Genomic DNA, 18,191 nt, shown 5'->3' on the forward strand with positions numbered 1-18,191 from the left:
ACAGACACATCGACCAATGGAACAGAATAGAGAACCCAGAAATGGACCCTCGGCTCTTTGGGCAACTAATCTTTGATAAAGCAGGAAAAAACATCCGGTGGAAAAAAGACAGTCTCTTCAATAAATGGTGCTGGGAAAATTGGACAGCTACATGCAAAAGAATGAAACTTGACCACTCTCTCACACCATACACAAAAATAAACTCCAAATGGATGAAAGACCTCAATGTGAGACAGGAATCCATCAAAATTCTAGAGGAGAACATAGGCAACAACTTCTATGACATCGGCCAGAGCAACCTTTTTCACGACACATCTCCAAAGGCAAGAGAAATAAAAGATAAAATGAACTTATGGGACTTTATCAGGATAAAGAGCTTCTGCACAGCCAAGGAAACAGTCAAAAAAACTAAGAGACAGCCCACGGAATGGGAGAATATATTTGCAAAGGACACCACAGATAAAGGACTGGTATCCAAGATCTACAAAGAACTTCTCAAACTCAATACACGAGAAACAAATAAACAAATCATAAAATGGGCAGAAGATATGAACAGACACTTTTCCAATGAAGACATACAAATGGCTAACAGACACATGAAAAAATGTTCAAAATCATTAGCCATCAGGGAAATTCAAATCAAAACCACACTGAGATACCACCTTACGCCAGTTAGAATGGCAAAGATAGACAAGGCAAGAAACAACAATTGTTGGAGAGGATGTGGAGAAAGGGGATCCCTCCTACATTGTTGGTGGGAATGCAAGTTGGTACAGCCACTCTGGAAAACAGTGTGGAGGTCCCTTAAAAAGTTAAAAATTGAACTACCCTATGACCCAGCCATTGCACTACTGGGTGTTTACCCCAAAGATACAGACGTAGTAAAGAGAAGGGCCATATGCACCCCAATGTTCATAGCTGCATTGTCCACAATAGCCAAATCATGGAAGGAGCCGAGATGCCCTTCAACAGATGACTGGATTAAGAAGCTGTGGTCCATATATACAATGGAATATTACTCAGCTATCAGAAAGAACGAATTCTCAACATTTGCTGCAACATGGACGGCACTGGAGGAGATAATGCTAAGTGAAATAAGTCAAGCAGAGAAAGACAATTATCATATGATTTCTCTCATCTATGGAACATAAGAACTAGGATGATCGGTAGGGGAAGAAAGGGATAAAGAAAAGGGGGGTAATCAGAAGGGGGAATGAAACATGAGAGACTATGGACTATGAGAAACAAACTGAAGACTTCAGAGGGGAGGGGGTGGGGGAATGGGATAGACTGGTGATGGGTAGTAAGGAGGGCACGTATTGCATGGTGCACTGGGTGTTATACGCAACTAATGAAGCATCAAACTTTACATCGGAATCTGGGGATGTACTGTATGGTGATTAACATAATATAATAAAATTAAATTAAAAAAAAACATCTGTGGCAACACTGCATGGCTCAAGAGGTAAAACAGTACACGAGCAAAATTAATTCACGCCGTTTTAGTCTTCATATAGAGCGCCAGCAAATTAAGTCTGCTTGATAGGGACAGCTTCATATAAAGCTCGTATAAGAGCAAAATGAAGATGAAATTATGTGCTCAATCTTGAGAAGAGGGGCAGAATCTTTATATTTGGGTGCTGTTTTCCTTTACTCACTGCTTATGATGTATTTTTTTCTTTTGACGTATTTTTTTAAGTTTGTAGTTGGTAACTATATCAAGTTATACTCTATAATTCCCTTACTTAATTCCTGTTCTCTGCCATACAAACATAATCACTGAGGATAATCAATTTGTTTCCATTTGATAAAGAACTAAAATAAAAAAAAGCAGATTACCCCGCACGGAGTTTGAAGGATGTGGTTCTCCTGAAAGCTTCCCTGGCTTCTGGAAGATGAACTTCCATTCCTGCTTCTCATGCCAGTGACTGTAGGTCTGTTGACTGGGTTAGATTTGCTTTTCAAACAGCCTGCTGGAGCCATCTGAGTCCTAGGATGGAGACTGGAAATGTTCTGGGATTCAGGTCCTGTAGTCTGAGGTCATTTTCGTAAGACTACTTCACACAATTCTTCCTTCTCCGGGTGTGTTGATACTGTGATATTTTATACGTCGTGGCCCCAGTTTCTCCGATCTCCCAATGCTTGTGCCCTTCAGTATCACACTCTGCGGCGGACATACCCTAAGGTGACCTCAGTGAGCCATTTCCTTGTATAATCCCCTCCCTTTGAGTATGGGCTGCACCTTACTGACTTGTTTATAACAACCAGAACGTGATGAAGGTGACAGGATGTCACTCCCCTGAGTTGGTTGTGTTATAATACTCTCTTCCTCAACCATGAAGAGGGCGAGAGATCGGCTCTCCTGCTGGTCTTGAAGAAGCAAGCTGCCTCGATGTGAACTGTCTGCGGGCAGGGCCATGCGGCAAGGGGATTATAGGTGGCATCTAGTTGCTGAGGACTGCAGTCCTACAAACAAGGAACTCAACTCTGCCGATAATCACATGATCTTGGAAGAGGCTTCCAAGGCTCGGATGAGACTCCCTCCTCCCATACTTTGATTCCAGCCTATGAGAGGATCCTGTTAAAACATGCTCAAACTTCTGACCTACAGAAATTTCTAGATAAAGAACTTGTGTCGTTTCTAACTGCTAGGTTTATAGCGATTTGTTACAGGGCGATAAAAACCTGATCTACCTTCCCGCCTTCACGCAAGATTTAACCACGGGGTCTGCTTTGGCCAATGGGAATTGGGAACACCTGATGCAAGTAGAAGCTTGACAAGGGAGTCATGGGTTTCTGTATTGACTCTTGCTGCCGCCACAAAACATATCCGGGCTCGGTTGTCTGAAAGATGTAAGAGGCACGTGGGGGAGAGCTGACCTGTCCCATCTGGGTCCATCTAGACCACCCAGAACCAGGCAGCCAGCCAGCTGACCAGAGGCACAGGAGGGAGCCCGGCTCAGATCCCCAGAACACCCAGCTGACCTACAGATTCATGAGAAATAATAAACGCTTGTCATTTTAAGTTACCAAGTTTTGAAGTGCTCGTTATATAACATTGGTGGCAATAGACAGTTGCTACCAGGTAAAGCTGTGGGGCATATTTGAGCATAATCATATATATGATAACCTTTTTGGAGCTTTTTTTTAAAATCAAAAGGCTCATAAGCATAAAGGAGGGATTGAGAGAGCTGGTCAGAGAAAAGCGACGACCATTTGCTATAAACTTGACAAAAGAGAGATTCTCTTGCAGCAAGATTGAAAATACATTTTTAATTTTCTTTAGCATTTTACAGAGCAAAGTTAAGCAATAGCAAAAATAAAGGCCACTTGCATCTTTTATATAAATCTTTCATAGAGGCATTGCCTTCTCTTCTTTTCCAGGGCCTCAGACTTCATCACTTGGGACTCTCAACGTGCTCACAGCAGCAGTGTTTTGGAGGTTTGGGGAGGCCAGAGCCACGTGCAGAGGAAGGAGGCCATCATCCGTCTGCCTGCCATACCGCGCACCGTCGCAGAGCTCCACGCATTCCCTCTAACAACGCGGGGCTCCCTACAGGAGGTCTTGTAGCCGTGCGCTCCTCCGGCAGGAACAGGCAGCTGGGGGGTGTGCCAGACAGAAGAGAAGCCTGCAGATGGGACTGAACAGAAGAGGGTATGCTTCTGGAAGCTAAGGGAGAAAAAGCAAATCGAAGGTATTTTCCATTCTGTGGGTGCAGTGGGCCTGTGGCTGTCTAGAAAGTGGAAGTTCCACTCCACATGAGGTGGGGGGAGGGGGAGCTGTACCTTTTTTTTTTTCCTCCAGAGGACAGCTCTGTTCTTTTTGATCTTCCCAAACTCACCCCTGGGAACAACAGAATACAGGAAGCATCCTAATTCAGTTTTGATCCACTAAATGTCAGTACACAAAATGCGCTCAAAAGATTTTCCTTTGAAGTGATTGTTGTTTGCCATTTTGGAAGAGCAAACTGATGGCATCTTTCTGTAGCCTGATTATCAACTGGTTTACCCACAAACAACTGAAACACATGGAAGTGCTTCTTTTCTGATCTGGCCAAGTGTACGTGTACTCAGATCTGCCCACGTTTACCTATTTAACGTCCACATATATTTCCTGCAAAATTTGTTTTGTCAGACGAAACAGGCCCGAGGCCATGGATAAAAGATGGGGAAGCAAACATGGTGCCGGTGGCAGAAACACATTCACTGAATGGCAGACAGACACAACCGTGTCCTTGAGAGAAGTCTAATGTCTTTGGAATGCTTCCCAGGAACTCTGTCCTAAGGACTGGACCAACACGTTACTAGGGCCTTAGGGGCCCATCTGCTACATTTGTGGGTGTTCAACTCACCAGTGACAGTGCCGAGAGACCAGTCCACCAGTAACTGCACGTGGCGGAGAGACCCGACCCGCTGCTTCCAGAAGACCCAGCAGCAGGAGTCATTCAAGCATCAGGAACCTCCTGGTCCCTTGCCAACCACCTGCCACCCTGGGACAGGCCTGCTGGGAGATGCCAGGTTCCGGGACACTGCTTGCCTTCTGCTTGCCCTGTAACTTCTCAGTTTTTGTTTGCAGACTGTCCTACCTCCTTGAAAGAGTCATCCTTTATCTCTAACAAGTTGGGGTTTCACTTCTGAGTCCTTATATTTATTCGCCTCCCTCAGTGTCATGCGGAGTTCATACAAGTACGTCATGCATTCCTTCTTGATACAAGGTATCCCTAACCCAGCTCCATTTCCTCCCAAACTCACTGAAGTATGAGGCAAACATATTTGTATGAAGGGCAAGGCAAGCTAAAATTCAATAACCATTCATAAGCATTATATTCCTTTCCAGAATTCTGACTCAAATGGTGCTTGAAATGTAGAACTAAATCATGGATTAAGGATATTATTTTGTAAGTGGCCTTTGCAGTCTGACTTATGGGTGCTAAGGCCTTAAGCTGTTGTTCCTCTGGGTTTGTTATTCTAGTTCAAACTCTCTCTGCTCGTTTTATGGGAACAGTTCATCACATGTTTGCAAAACCTTCAGCTAATTTTTCACTTGTGAGCTCAGCACATCAATTCCAGGCATCTACCCACACTTGCTGATTACCTGTCAAAGTGACACTGGTTTTCTATAAACAATAAAACTTCTATCTTTGTTCAGAGGAAACAAAGGTAAGTTACTTCCAAATGAGAGCCTTTGAACAGTCCCGTATTTGCTACGGCGAATGCACTTCTCTTACCTCCAAATACAGTTCCTGGGTACGGTGCAAAGCTTCCTGTACAAAATGGAAAAAAAGGCAGCTTGCTACAGCTTGAGGAATAATATTCAGTCTTCGATTGAGAATTGAGTTCACTTTTATGATAAAATCAATAAACTTTTAAAGATGTTAAAAACTGGTGCATTACTGCATGTATGTAGTAAAAAAAAAAATCCAAAACAAAAAACTACCATAGCTCACAGACCAAGAATGCTGCTACGCTTCCAGCGTGTGCGATACTCATTTTTAAAATAACTCTTGTTCATGGACCCAGAAGACATGTAAATTTGCAATATCCATCAGTCATTCCGTCAAAATCACAAAATCCTTCCTTGTCCCTCTTGCAAATCTCAGAGCAACATCACAGCAGGAATGCAATCAGCCATAACAGTTATATTTACAATATGCAATTTAACCGCAATGACACACAAAAGAATTTCTTTATCACAAAGTTGTTTCCCTGAGACTTTTGTGTCTTCCTATCAACATGAAAAATGGCATCCAAGGGTAAGCACAGTTAGCAGCACATTTCAATGGAAAAGATCATCTATCTAAAATTCTATTTCCATCAAAGGACACAATCTGGAAGATCTAAAGGTACATAAAATATACTTCTTATCTCATTTGGTTGTTGAACATGAAGAATTTCATGTTTAGATGGAATTTCACGCCAAGAGTCAAGGTCGACCTAGGAAAGCTTTGAGCTTCCCTTGCTCGCAAGCCCTTCATAGCTGCTTCCCCGGGTTACCGAGGAGCGGGTTCGGCCTGTTTGCTTTGCATTGCCTCGCCAGCTGATTTTGGTGTTCATAAATACGCATCAGAGGAAAAGCAAAAGGCAAGTGATAAAAGTACCTTACTAAGAAGTTTTTCCTGCCTTCAAATAGAAGCTGAAGCCATTTCTACAGGAATCCAGCATATTTGCTGTACGTGGTTCCTTGCGACTCCAAAAAGAGAGAGAAATAGCGATAAAAATAGTTTTGCAATTCAACAAATCAAATAGAGGGATGTGGAGACCATGCATATTAATACTGATACAACTGACGAAACAGTAATCTTGCCTTCCCACATCTTAAATATGAGTGGTGATTAACTGAGGATATTGCTGGAATTGCAGGTAATCATCCGGTCCTGTATTCGTTGCTCAGCAAAATTCGCAATATTTACTAAGATGGTACCTCTAAGAAGACCTTACTGCCTGATCACTTCCATCATCTGGGTAGACTGCGTGACAGTGTTGCTTAATTAGTTTCTGCTTCAGGACTCCCAGAGCGTGCACACCGCCCAGGGCCATACAAGTGTCCACATTAAACTCAAGCAGCGTTTCTCCAGCAAGGTCCTGAAATTCACCCGTGAGCACTGGGTCTAGTGTCCACGTTCCTATTCCCTGGAGACCTCCAATTAAATATCAAACATCTGGAAGAATACAAGGTTAACAACCAGCAAGCACACAGGCTTGCTGCAGTCACTTCCTTGCAAATGGGACGTTTTGCTTTTAAAAAGCAAATGAAGGTTTCAAGTTCACATATTCAGACAGAGTTGGTAGATCAAAACACAATTAACTGAAGCATTTGTGTATCCAAAGTGATCTGAAAAGACTGATTCATATTCTGTCCATACAAATATTCAGTGGCTGAGAAGGAGATGAATTCACAGGGATTTCATTGCACAACAAATAATTAACGATAATACAAGAGAAAGATAAAAAAAATTTAAAGGCAATCAAGCAAAGATTATGAGGCCTATTACACTCAAGTAAAGACTTCTTTGCACTAGAGAGCAGTTTGGAGAGTGAAAACAAAATGATCATTCTTGTTGTCTTGTGAGAGCAGGGGACTTCTTGGTGGAAAGTCAGAAAGTGAGGGCTTTTGAAAAGGCAACATCGCTGTTGGCATGAGACTCCATGCACAAGAGACATCCCTTCCCAGTGCCTAACCTTCTCTTACAGGCCTGCTCTTGCGCTGGGAGAATGTGGATCCAGGGACTGGTAGTCTATGAAGGGAATCAAATAGAACAAACACATTCACGACTTCTCGGCAAAAAATGCATCTGTCAGCATGGAGTTGACAGGCCTAACGCTGTTGACATCCATTTGTTTACCTTTGTTAATTCGTACTGGCTTCTAGCATAATAAATGCCATGTCTATGGTCTTAGAGAAATAGCTTGATGGAAAAATTTTGTTCCATTTCTGGTCAATAAGGTCAACTGTATGTATTTGAAAACACCTTCAAAGAAATCATTTCTCTCTCTCTCTCTTTTTTTTTTTAATCAAGGTGTAACCTCTGAATACTATTCTATTCTAAACTTTGTTGAAAATATATTACCATTTGAGAAAGAACTTTATTGTTCAAACTTTCACCCCAACAGCTTGGTTTATTTCTAGGTATTGGCTTCTGTCACAATTAAAATTTATGCCTTTGTAGTCCTCTGCCTCTTACACAATGAGGAAATGTGCCCATTCCATGCACAAAAAGATATAAAAAATAATAGTGCAAGTTCAAATTCAGTTGGGCTAGGAATAAAATTTTACCTGGGTAAATCAACAAAATCATAGCATTTTGATTTTACATGTAAATTTCACATATGAATGGAATTGGTTTGAAAGCTGAAACTGACATTTTTCATTACTGTAATTGTATGTTATTTTAAATTACAGTGTATTTCTAATCATTAATTTGGCTTAAAGACAAAGATTCATTGGCAATTTTCAAAGGCATTAGTTGAAGGAAATTTGGATATCCTGTAAGTACTGAACATACAAATTATAAAAGTAGTGGGGGTTCACATTAAGAGATTTTCTATACTATACAAAAGGTTATTATGTTTCAGCCACTGTAAATATATTGAACTAAATCCTGTCCGATCACATTAAGAGATTTTCTATACTATACAAAAGGTTATTATGTTTCAGCCACTGTAAATATATAGAACTAAATCCTGTCCGATCATACTAAAAATATATCAATGTAAATAAAGATACCAGAACTCAGAGAGAAGTAAATAAAAAGCATAATTTCAGCTTTCAGATTACTAATTATATAGAACTAAAATGTTCTTTAAGCAGTTAGAAGTGCAGTCTGACTTGGCAATAAGGGCATTTCTGGATTTTACACCAGTCATAAGCCAGTGGAAGAGATGTTAGCCCAATAAGAATCTAGAAAATTTCATTCCTCTCCCTACCTAGGAATGGAACACTATTTGGCATTCTGATTTCTTGTTTTTTTAGGGATGTCTCAATGAATAAAGAAGTGACTTATATTTTATTATATAACTTGTTTTCATTTTAAATCCCCAAACAATAAAAATTTTAAAACAATGTAGGTGATTTTAGTGAGAAGGGACTTAGAATAAGGAATATTGCATCTCTTTCATAGATTCTATGAACTCTTCAAAGTGCTCTAAAAACACTATAAGTTTGATTAGCAGCAAAGCATTAGCCTAATCAAAACCTCTCCTCCCTCCCCCCATATATATGTCTATATACACACACTGTACAGCAATATATTCTGTTAGTCTAGCTTACATCCGACAATTTGACAGTTATACCCAGAGGCTGTGCAAAGGTTACAAATACTGTCTACTGTCTTCAGACCACTAGCACCCACTGGTTAAGAGAGAACCAATCCTTTCCTTAAAACAACAACAACAACAACAACAACAAAATTCAATCACCTATTTTGAATTTCTTTTAAAATTAAAAAAAAAAAAGGAAGAATACAGTGAATTGCCCAATATATTATTACTCTGGGGCCTGTAATTTTCTCTCTCTAAAACTATTTTTATACACAGAAGGCTAGATGCCTTTAAACATAGTTTCTGCAATCCTAAATATAAAACATTCTGTTGAAAAATATGACTTTTTTTGTTTGTTTTTTTGTTGTTTCTTTTTTAAACTTGGAGGAAAGTTCTGTGAGGTGCAAGTTTTCTCCCCACAGAAGAATTTTGCAGCATTTTCTCCCAGGAGCATACTGACAGCCCTGTCATCCTGTGTCTACCACATCTGGGGAGCAGAGCCTTCCCACGCTGCCGTGGCCACAGAACCTAGCACAGGGCCTCCAGACAGAGGCCCTGGAGGGGCCAGGGCATCTTGGTCTTTTCTTTTCCACACCCTTCCAGCAGCTCCCAATCCTTGGGCATCTGGTAGAGCTGAAGTCCCGAACTTGAACTTCACTAGGAAAACGAAGTCTGTTCAAAATGCAGGGTTTTCATCTTTTGGTTGGGTGATTCTTGGTCCCCCACGGATAGGAGTGATATCTAGAAGATTCAGAAGTGGAAAGAGTTCTCTATAGTCGCATATATTTGACTTCACACATTCAACTTCAAAAGCAATAGCTCAGGGATATATGGAAATAAATCCCAGTGAAGAAAAGATGATTCTAAATGTAATAGGATGGGACATTTTTAGAAAACCACATTTGGCTGAAGTTTGGTGCTAACAGGGTCTTTCTCAAATTATAAACTCCACTGGAAATGATAACACTTTATAGGAGAAAAATAAACACCCATTCAAAGTAGCTTGAAGTTTTCAACATCTAATGTACATGTTATCAGTTAATTGGGGGGAAAAGCAATGCAAACTGTACATTTCTTTTTCTCTTGCAAATTTTACTTCTCAATGCAGATTTCATTGCTAAAAATGTTAATGTGTACCCCTAAATATATAAGGAGGATATGCCTAACGTCTATTCACCCACAAGATTCAAACAGTTTTACTCTCACAAACAACAATGATAAAATTAAGGCATGCTAGGCTGTCTCCTCTGATAAGGAAGCTAAAGGTTCATGAATGTAAAATATAAATTAATCATACATCTCTGCAAATGATCAAGAACAGAGCGTGCTTTGGGCTGGCCAGGTTTGTTTTGAACTTGTTTCATTGTCTTTACACTACTTTCTTCCTCTCAACTCATTCTATCTCCCCTTCCCGGAAGCCCAGAAATGAGGATTTCCCCATTTTGCTTAGGGTTCCTTGCTGCTATTTCTGTTTCTGTTACTATTTCCTTTTCCTAATGCAGCATTTTGTGCCCAAGACAATCTCCCTAGCCAACAGTCCAAGCAGTGTCCCCATTATTTAAACAGTTGCAGGAACAAATGGATAATGGCTTTATCCTGAGGCTTTCGGTTTGATGATGGTGTCTCTCTATCCCTAACTAAATACTCACCCTGGGACCTACGCTAAAAACGTGCCGTGTCCTGGCTTCATGCTTTAGCTGCTGTCTGGGTGTTCGGTAGATGAGCGTTAAGTTTGAACTGACTGTCCAAGTGGTAAACTTCAGTAATACGGAAATTATGTATGCAATTCTCTGTGTGACCAAGATCACTGATAACATTTTGTGATGACGATGACAATGACAATCAGGATGATGACAAAGACAATGAGAACAGCAGATCTGGGTGGATGCTGGTGACTGGTGGGGGAGTTGAAACAATGCGTCCCGTTTCTAACTGCAGCGCGAGGGCGGCTTTCTGAACTCGTGTTGCATGTGAAAGATTGAAGAAATACTGGGGGAAACAAGGTTGACAGATTTCTTACAGCACATCTCAGACTATGTAATATGGTAACGTGTGTAAACATCCTCTAAAAATGGAAAACTGTATTTTCAGAGTTTCCCAAATATATTTGATCACAAAATTTTATTTTTCAGGGAACATCTGTTAGCATCTTTGGTAATATTGGCTATTCTATGGAATCTATTAGGGAAAATACATTCTACCGATTCTAAATCCTTGTTCATGTCCAGTGATATTTAGCACCTTTATCTTTTGACTATGGAAAAATCATCACTGACTAGCTGATTTGATTCATATTTGGAATTATGTGTATTTCCAGCTTGTGAACTCTTAGGTGCTTCTAAGTGGAGGCCGACTTATTTCTTGGTAATTAATTTGGAACACCAGTAAACAAGTACTTTAAGCACAACCAAGGGTTATTTTTACTAGTAAACTGTGAAGAGCCTTCTCTCAAGATATAGTCTATCACTGTTAAAAGAAGATGAAAAGAGAATATCATGGAATAAGAATTTTTTGTGAGTGATTCATTTTAATTTGGAGCATTTTAAGAAAATTTTATGTATGTCATATCCAACAGATTTTTCTTAAATTTGATCACTTAAACCATGTCTCCATATTCTATTCACAGTTCTGAATATAGCTGTAAATAACTTTTTTCTTCATTATTAGGCATCTTATTATTTATTCCTTAGAATAAGAAAATTTGCAATGTCTTTTAATATAAGAATACAGCTTTGGAAGTAGAAATAATGTTTGAATTTTTTAAAACTTAGGGATAGAACTGAAAAGGGATAAAAGTAAATTTAAAAATAAGGCTAAAATTACTTTTTAAGAAAAAATACGAGCTCTTGTAAGAGCTTCCCTAACTTCCTTACACACCTGGTTTTTCACTGATATTTAGTGTTGTTTCTACAAAAATATGAAGCCATTCATTCCTGAGTCTCTGAGACTATGCAGACAAATTAATGACAAAAGCGACCTTTGCCCCCACTCCAAGCCAAAGGCACTTAAAATAGTAAGGAGCTAAGAGTTGAGAACAAAGAAACTCATCTTATCCATGGAAAGCTGGATGTACTCTGTACTGGGCCCAAGAATAGACAATGAAAATTCAAAGGTGAGCAATTATAAAGACGGTGATTTCTATTAATAATATACCTTTGGAAAATGAGAATTATTCATCATTTCTCTGTAGTTCTAAATCACAACAGAACTAAATCTGTAAAGGTAGTATTTTGCAAATATATTATCAAGCCAAAAGAGCAAGCAGTTGAATAATCTTACGTGTGATTTGTATGAACAACTTGTGGAAATAAGAGAAGTAAAAAAAAAGTTGGAGACTGAACTAACCTCAAAAAAGAATCTAATTTCCATATAATAACCTAACAGAATGCTCTTGAGGCTTCTTTCTCTTACCATGGCTAATACCTTTGAAGACGACTTCTGGGATGATTTAAATAGTGGTCACAAGATACCTTCAGCAGCGGGAAAGGAAGGCAGTTCCTTCGGGCATTAAAGGCCACTTTAGAGAGAACAAACTAAAGCAACATGGAGCCACACAGAACGTGGACGTGGTTGCTTATGATCAATTCAACGATTCAGTTATGAGGGGCTCCTCAGAAAAGTCAAGAGACAACTTGTGTGTAGACACTGTCAGTGCCCACATCCCCCCTCATCCACACCCCTTCACAGCATGCTGGCCTGCTTTCCAGCTGCCAGACCCTGGATTTCACTTCCTGAGGATTTCTCTGGCCTCTGGAATCTGTTCTGTCCACTCTCACAGAAGGCCAGAAATGCCAGGGGACGAACATTCTCTGGGGAAAGGCCGCAAACAATGACCAATGGAAACAGGAGGACAAATACCCCAGCTCCCTCAGCCCTTGAGTGGGATAACTGAGGTACGTGTTCTATGCTGGCTCTCAGATTTCCCCAGTGGGATCTAGCCCCAGCCAGCCACAATGGTTACTTGCTTGAAAATGAAACCTTCATTGAATTATTTCTTCACTCCCCTACCAGTATTTCCCAGAATTGCCTTTCAAGTAAACTAACTGTACTCAAATCTGTGCGGCCAACACTGTGCCCAACAGTAAAATGGAGGAATCAGAACTGGACAGAAGTGATAAAACACTGTATTTTTAGAGCACAAATAGTTCTTATGTGAGAAGGTAATACAGAGCCCCAGTAAACTGAGGTTTCTTACTTAGGGTAAGCAAATGGCAATACATAACAACAAATCCCTTTCCACAAACATATCTTAAATTCACCAGAAGTGATTGTTTCGTTGCATTTCCCCCTGCGTTCTATACAAATAATGGGTAGATTTCAGTGATGGAAATCTGAGTTTACAGCTCTACTAGAATGGAACAAATGCTTAATTAAAAAAAAACCAAACAAATCCATTTCATTATGATTCTTATTTTTTCTGGGAGTAAATTACCGCTAAGTTATTGCCCTTTCTTTTTCAGCAGAGAGACAGCAGCTGCATCCATACAAAAGATGGGCAACATACATTCTACCCATGGTCATATCGAGTGTAAGCCAAGATATTTTACACAAGTATTTAAAATGAAAGTTGGAAAAAAAACCCTGGCGTCCAGGATAATCAGATCTAACATCCAATATCTCAATTGATCTTTCACATTTAAAAGAAAACTCTAGATCTCACCTGTTAGATGTAAAGTTGTAATAACCACTTTCCTCTAGGACTTCTTCAATCACAGTCTGAAGTTGAAAAAACAATTCGGGTTAATACTGAATTAAAAGCAACAAAAGAAAACTGTTCAAAGGCACTGCAAAAACCTCACCTGCATCTGTTCATATGTTATTCCCTCCTCCACATCAGAGCTGGTGCATAGACCTGAAACACATAGGTGATGGAAAGTCTGATCTTCGGTTCCCATTTTCTTAGTGGGACTTTGTTGACAATTACAACTCAACCGTAGTGAAAACTATTTAGTCATGAGGAAGAGGAGTACTTCTTAGAACATTCCAAATTATCTTGCTTTGAATATTCAAACTCTTTGTTTCTCTTCCTTTCATAACTGGCTGTTTTTGGGGTGGCCATCACAAAATAACACACAAAGATTTCGGGGCATTTCTCAGGGTATAAATTGGGCAATTAAGTTAGAGAGGCATTTGTGTGTGTGTGTGTGTGTGTGTGTCACACACACATGTGCGCCCATGCATGTGAACACTAAGGACAGGTCAGGAGTATTCCCAACACAAATGACCTGATGGGCAAGTTTTCTGATTAAAAAACTCTCCTTAAGCTACAAGCAAAACAAGTAAATATGCGCTAGAAAGAAAATGAATTCTTAGAGGGAGGCAGAAATAGGGAAAGACAACGAAGACCTGGCCCTTTCGGATGATTGCCTAGAGGGAAATAAAGTACACTTGGTGCCAGGAGGTAATGCTTTCTTCGATGTGTGTTCTAAGGGTGATATAATAGCCCTCCCCCAACTGAGTGCCACCCAAAGCAATGCTGGCCAGCTTCCACTGCAATCCATCAGCGCTGGTGTGTGCAGGGAGGCCCAGAAGCCCCCTCCACTCAGGCACAAGAGGGAATGGGTTGAAGTGGAGGGGAGGCATGAGGCTGAGGAATCCTGGCAGCTCCTCTTCAAAGCCCTGGGCCAAGGTGTTCCCCAAGTGCCTGCAGGCTCTACCATGTGAGCCTGTGGCCAGCCTGCTGTGATGGGACCTGCCTGCTCCAGCCCCGGGTGGACCCTCCAGCTGCCCTGGGCACCTGCCAGCTCCCCCACAGGCCGCTCTGAGAGTTCCACCGGAGCTCTTGGTTTCCTCAGAATCGCTGCTGGAAGAAGGTCAGCCGGCCTACAGACTCACCGCCCTGCCCTGGGGATGCCTTTCAAAGCAAAAGACTTTAGACGGCGGTTCATCTTGATCTTATGGGTTTCTTGGGGACTACTTGAAACATAATTCTGCCTGCAGGTTGGCTTTATCCCAGGAGGCCAAGATGCAGGGAAAGTTTGAGAATTAATACATGAAATGATTTGCCTAAACTGAGGAGTGGGGAGATGGCGAGTCTCCCTTTAACCGTCCTTTCTATCCATGCCTCTTTGTGACGTAACTATAGTTTATAGGGCTTTGAAAATTATTTAGGAACTCTGAAACCTCAGAGTAGCTTGAAAACCTCTTCTGAGAGTTCAGTTATCATGAGAAGAGTCACATGATGCTGAGCTCCTGCTAATGGTCAAGCACGTTTTGTATGTTTACGCTGACCCTCATTATAACCGTATAGTGTAAGTACCACGCCTACTCCCATTTTATAGGCAAGGAAACTGGGGTTCAAGAGGTCAAATGATTTGCCCAAGGTCAACTACTAAATGCGGGAGCTGAGATTCAAGTTTAGGCATCCAGGTTTTGAGAATCTGCTCCTTTAATCCCCATGCGACCTAGCCTCCCTAAGTGAGATTTATGCAAAACAAAGCAAAACAAATTAAATATGTCTGATGTGGATTCTTCAGGTAAGTTTCAAATGTTCTCCATTTTGAATATTCAAACTCTTCATTTCTGCTTTTTATCTTCCTGGGTGCTTTTGGGCATTTGATTTCCTATCATCAGATAAGAAGAAATAAAAGGAAATACAACTCACCCACACAGATTCTGCTGTTTGTTTGTGGCATTAATAAATGACCGAGGAAGCTGCCACAACAGGGTATGATAAATCTCGCAGGGAATTTCTATATTCGCACTGTATATCCCTTCCAACTACTGCCGTAGATAATCAAAATAAGCTCTATTTTTCTTTTAAATTGAGGATAATCTTTTAAGGATAGCTGTTGATCCGAACAATATCTTTCTTCAGAAAGCCAGATTTCCTGTGGAGAAGACCATTACCTGTCGGGTCATCTGGGGACAGGCTGCTTGCACATGATGAATGATGTAATAAATGGTAATCTGCTGTGAAAAAGTTGGGCTCAATGGGTTCTGGAGATCCCTGAGATAACTGGAACAGAAAAGGCAAAGCCACATGTTATTCTATAGTCAGAAGCAAATGACAAGAGACCTCTTTCCTTATGTCTCGACACAGAGAATTTAGTGCTTGTGGTTTTCAGTCTCTTGTAAATAGAGAAAGGCACATCTTCCTTTCAAAAGAACTTCTAAATCGGAGGCAGGCAAATTACAGTGAAAGTAAGGTAGACAATTCCCTGGTCACATGAAAAAATAAAAACAACTCTGCACTTGATGGCTTTATGAAAGCAAGATAAAAATGGATAGAAAAATAATGGCATAGGCTTGGGACTTCAAAACATTCTTTGCATCAGGCATATGAGGAATAAACTCAATTAATTATCCAGCAGATCGATATACTTAGTTCACATCGTCATTGTTTTTTGTGTATCTCCTTTAAACAATGCCTTCTTGTTTGACCAAGGCAAACAAGTTTCTTAATACATTTTCCTAAATTACTATTGCTTATTTTTAATCTCCAAACATTAATCCCCAACACTCTAAAGGAGAGAGTAATTCACTAAATGACAGACTTTATTAAGGTTCCAACTGTCTGATGCTCTCCCACAAAGCTGAATTTCTTAAGTGGAATTTTAGGCTATGAACATTCTCAACCTTCTTTTACCTTTAATTCCAACCAGCACTTGGGCTGGTCAAGTTTTCACGCCTATGTTAATATAACATAGTTTTAAAATGCCAATGATTATTAATAAAGCAGCCACAAATGGCACAATTTAGACTATGCAACAGCAGCTACCTTGGATTCACATACTCTGCTCATGAATTAAAACACACCATTGTTCAATCACTTGGGAAGGGTATTCATTAAGATTCAACAATATAGGTCTACTGTATGACCTTGTAATCTCACTCTTAGGTATACACACAAGAGAAACGAGGACTTCTGACCCAAAACTGGAGAAAACCCAAACGTCTACAGACAGAAGAATAGATAGATTGTGGTGTGCTTATCCAACGGGATTCTGCAAAGTACAAGAAACAGCAACATGAATGAATGTTGAGCAAAAGAAGCCGAAAACACCAAAGAAGACGTAATGTATAATTTCATGCATGGGCATTTTCACAAGCAGACAAAACTAACCAATGGCGATGAAGATTAAGATAATGATTATGTCATGGCAGAGGGTGGGATATGACTAGGAAAAGACAGGCAGGAGACTTCTTCAGTACTGGAAATGTTTTGCCTAGTGACGTGGGTGGTGGTCACCTGGGTGAATATGTATATAGACGTCCACGGGGGTGTACAGGTACCTCGCTGGATGCATTCTGCATTTTATACCTTAATAAGAACATTTTCTATGAGCAATTGATCATTATTCCATCTGTGTACTTTGGACACTACTAACACAAATTATTTCTGTGTTTTCCAGTCTCCATGTTGCCAATGAATACTACAGTCTAGAAAAAAACTATGGTTCTATCCTTTTTTATTCTTGAAAATTCATTTTCCTTACTTCAGTGACAACTGATAAAATTAATAACCCATCTGTAAAATGACAAGATCATAAGACTGCGACACATTGCAATGCAGGGGATCCGATAGTCACACACTTAACAACATCCTCATCAGTGCTATTAGGATGCCACAGAGGTAGGCCTAAGTACTCTGTATTTCTCACAGCCAAGCTAGTAGTTTGCTCCAACAAAGTTTCTTAATATGTCTCGTAATGCTGAAAATGATTTCCTGGTATTGACTTCAGATGGGGTTGTTTTTCATGTGCTTGGGCATAGGAGTAATTTGGCTGCCTGAAATGCTCATCCTAATTATAGAAAGCTTAGTTAAGTCAACTTAATTATTAAGGAAACACCTTGGAATCCTAACTTGTTCACAGACAGGAAGGTGTTTAAAGCTGCACAGGGAAGTGTGTGGATTGTGAGCTGGAGAGGTCAAGATAGCCATTTTACGAAGACAAGGACAGGTCTTCTTCATTGATTCAAAGCTTGAAGAGAGGAGTGTTTGAGGATGCCAGTGCCTCTTACATTAGCAGTCTCCTTCAGCTTAAGAACTGCAAATCCTCAGGGATGGGTGCATGGATGAAGGCAAGGACTAACATTCATTAGTCTAGTGTTTGAATCCAGATACATTTATTTTTATTCCAGAAACTTCCCAGAACTTCTTGCAGTTCAGTTTTTTGACATACATATTCTTTCAGCACATCTTTTTTGCCCCCTTGTGTCATGCTGTGAGCACGGTTTGCAAAACAGAGATGAAAACCATTGGATCACATATACCAACGATCTCTCCAGCTTATCAGCACCATGCTAGGCACCAGGGAGGACACAGCAATGACGTGGCTTGCCATTTGCCTGGAAAAATAGGCTAATGTACATGAACAAGAAGGAGAATAAACAATGAAGTAAAATGAGGTTGGGAGTTAAAGGAAGTATGCTTCATCAACACCAGTATGACTTCCAGAAGCTCTGTAGCAGAAACACTGGGACCCAGCCTT

At 40.3% G+C, this 18,191-nt stretch overlaps 1 protein-coding gene across 8 annotated transcripts in view; it reads right to left on the minus strand.

Annotated features, from left to right (window-relative positions):
• Positions 1 to 3,293: 3,293 nt before the first annotated feature.
• The window catches only part of NEK10 (NIMA related kinase 10), a 235,895-nt gene continuing 220,997 nt past the window's right edge, over positions 3,294 to 18,191 (minus strand). For 4 of the 8 annotated variants that reach the window (XM_019796374.2, XM_019796373.2, XM_002916208.4 and 1 more), the window contains 4 exons: positions 15,607 to 15,715; positions 13,557 to 13,609; positions 13,418 to 13,473; positions 3,294 to 9,498 (listed from right to left, as the gene is read on the minus strand). In XM_019796374.2, coding sequence (XP_019651933.1) covers positions 9,450 to 9,498; positions 13,418 to 13,473; positions 13,557 to 13,609; positions 15,607 to 15,715 — 267 coding nt within the window. In that variant the 3' untranslated portion in view covers positions 3,294 to 9,449. The remainder of the gene's footprint in view (positions 9,499 to 13,417; positions 13,474 to 13,556; positions 13,610 to 15,606; positions 15,716 to 18,191) is intronic. The other 4 variants (XR_004626025.1, XR_004626022.1, XR_004626024.1 and 1 more) reach the window with 4 other exon arrangements.

This window comes from Ailuropoda melanoleuca, chromosome 6 (assembly GCF_002007445.2).
Source record: "Ailuropoda melanoleuca isolate Jingjing chromosome 6, ASM200744v2, whole genome shotgun sequence".
NCBI lineage: Eukaryota > Metazoa > Chordata > Mammalia > Carnivora > Ursidae > Ailuropoda > Ailuropoda melanoleuca.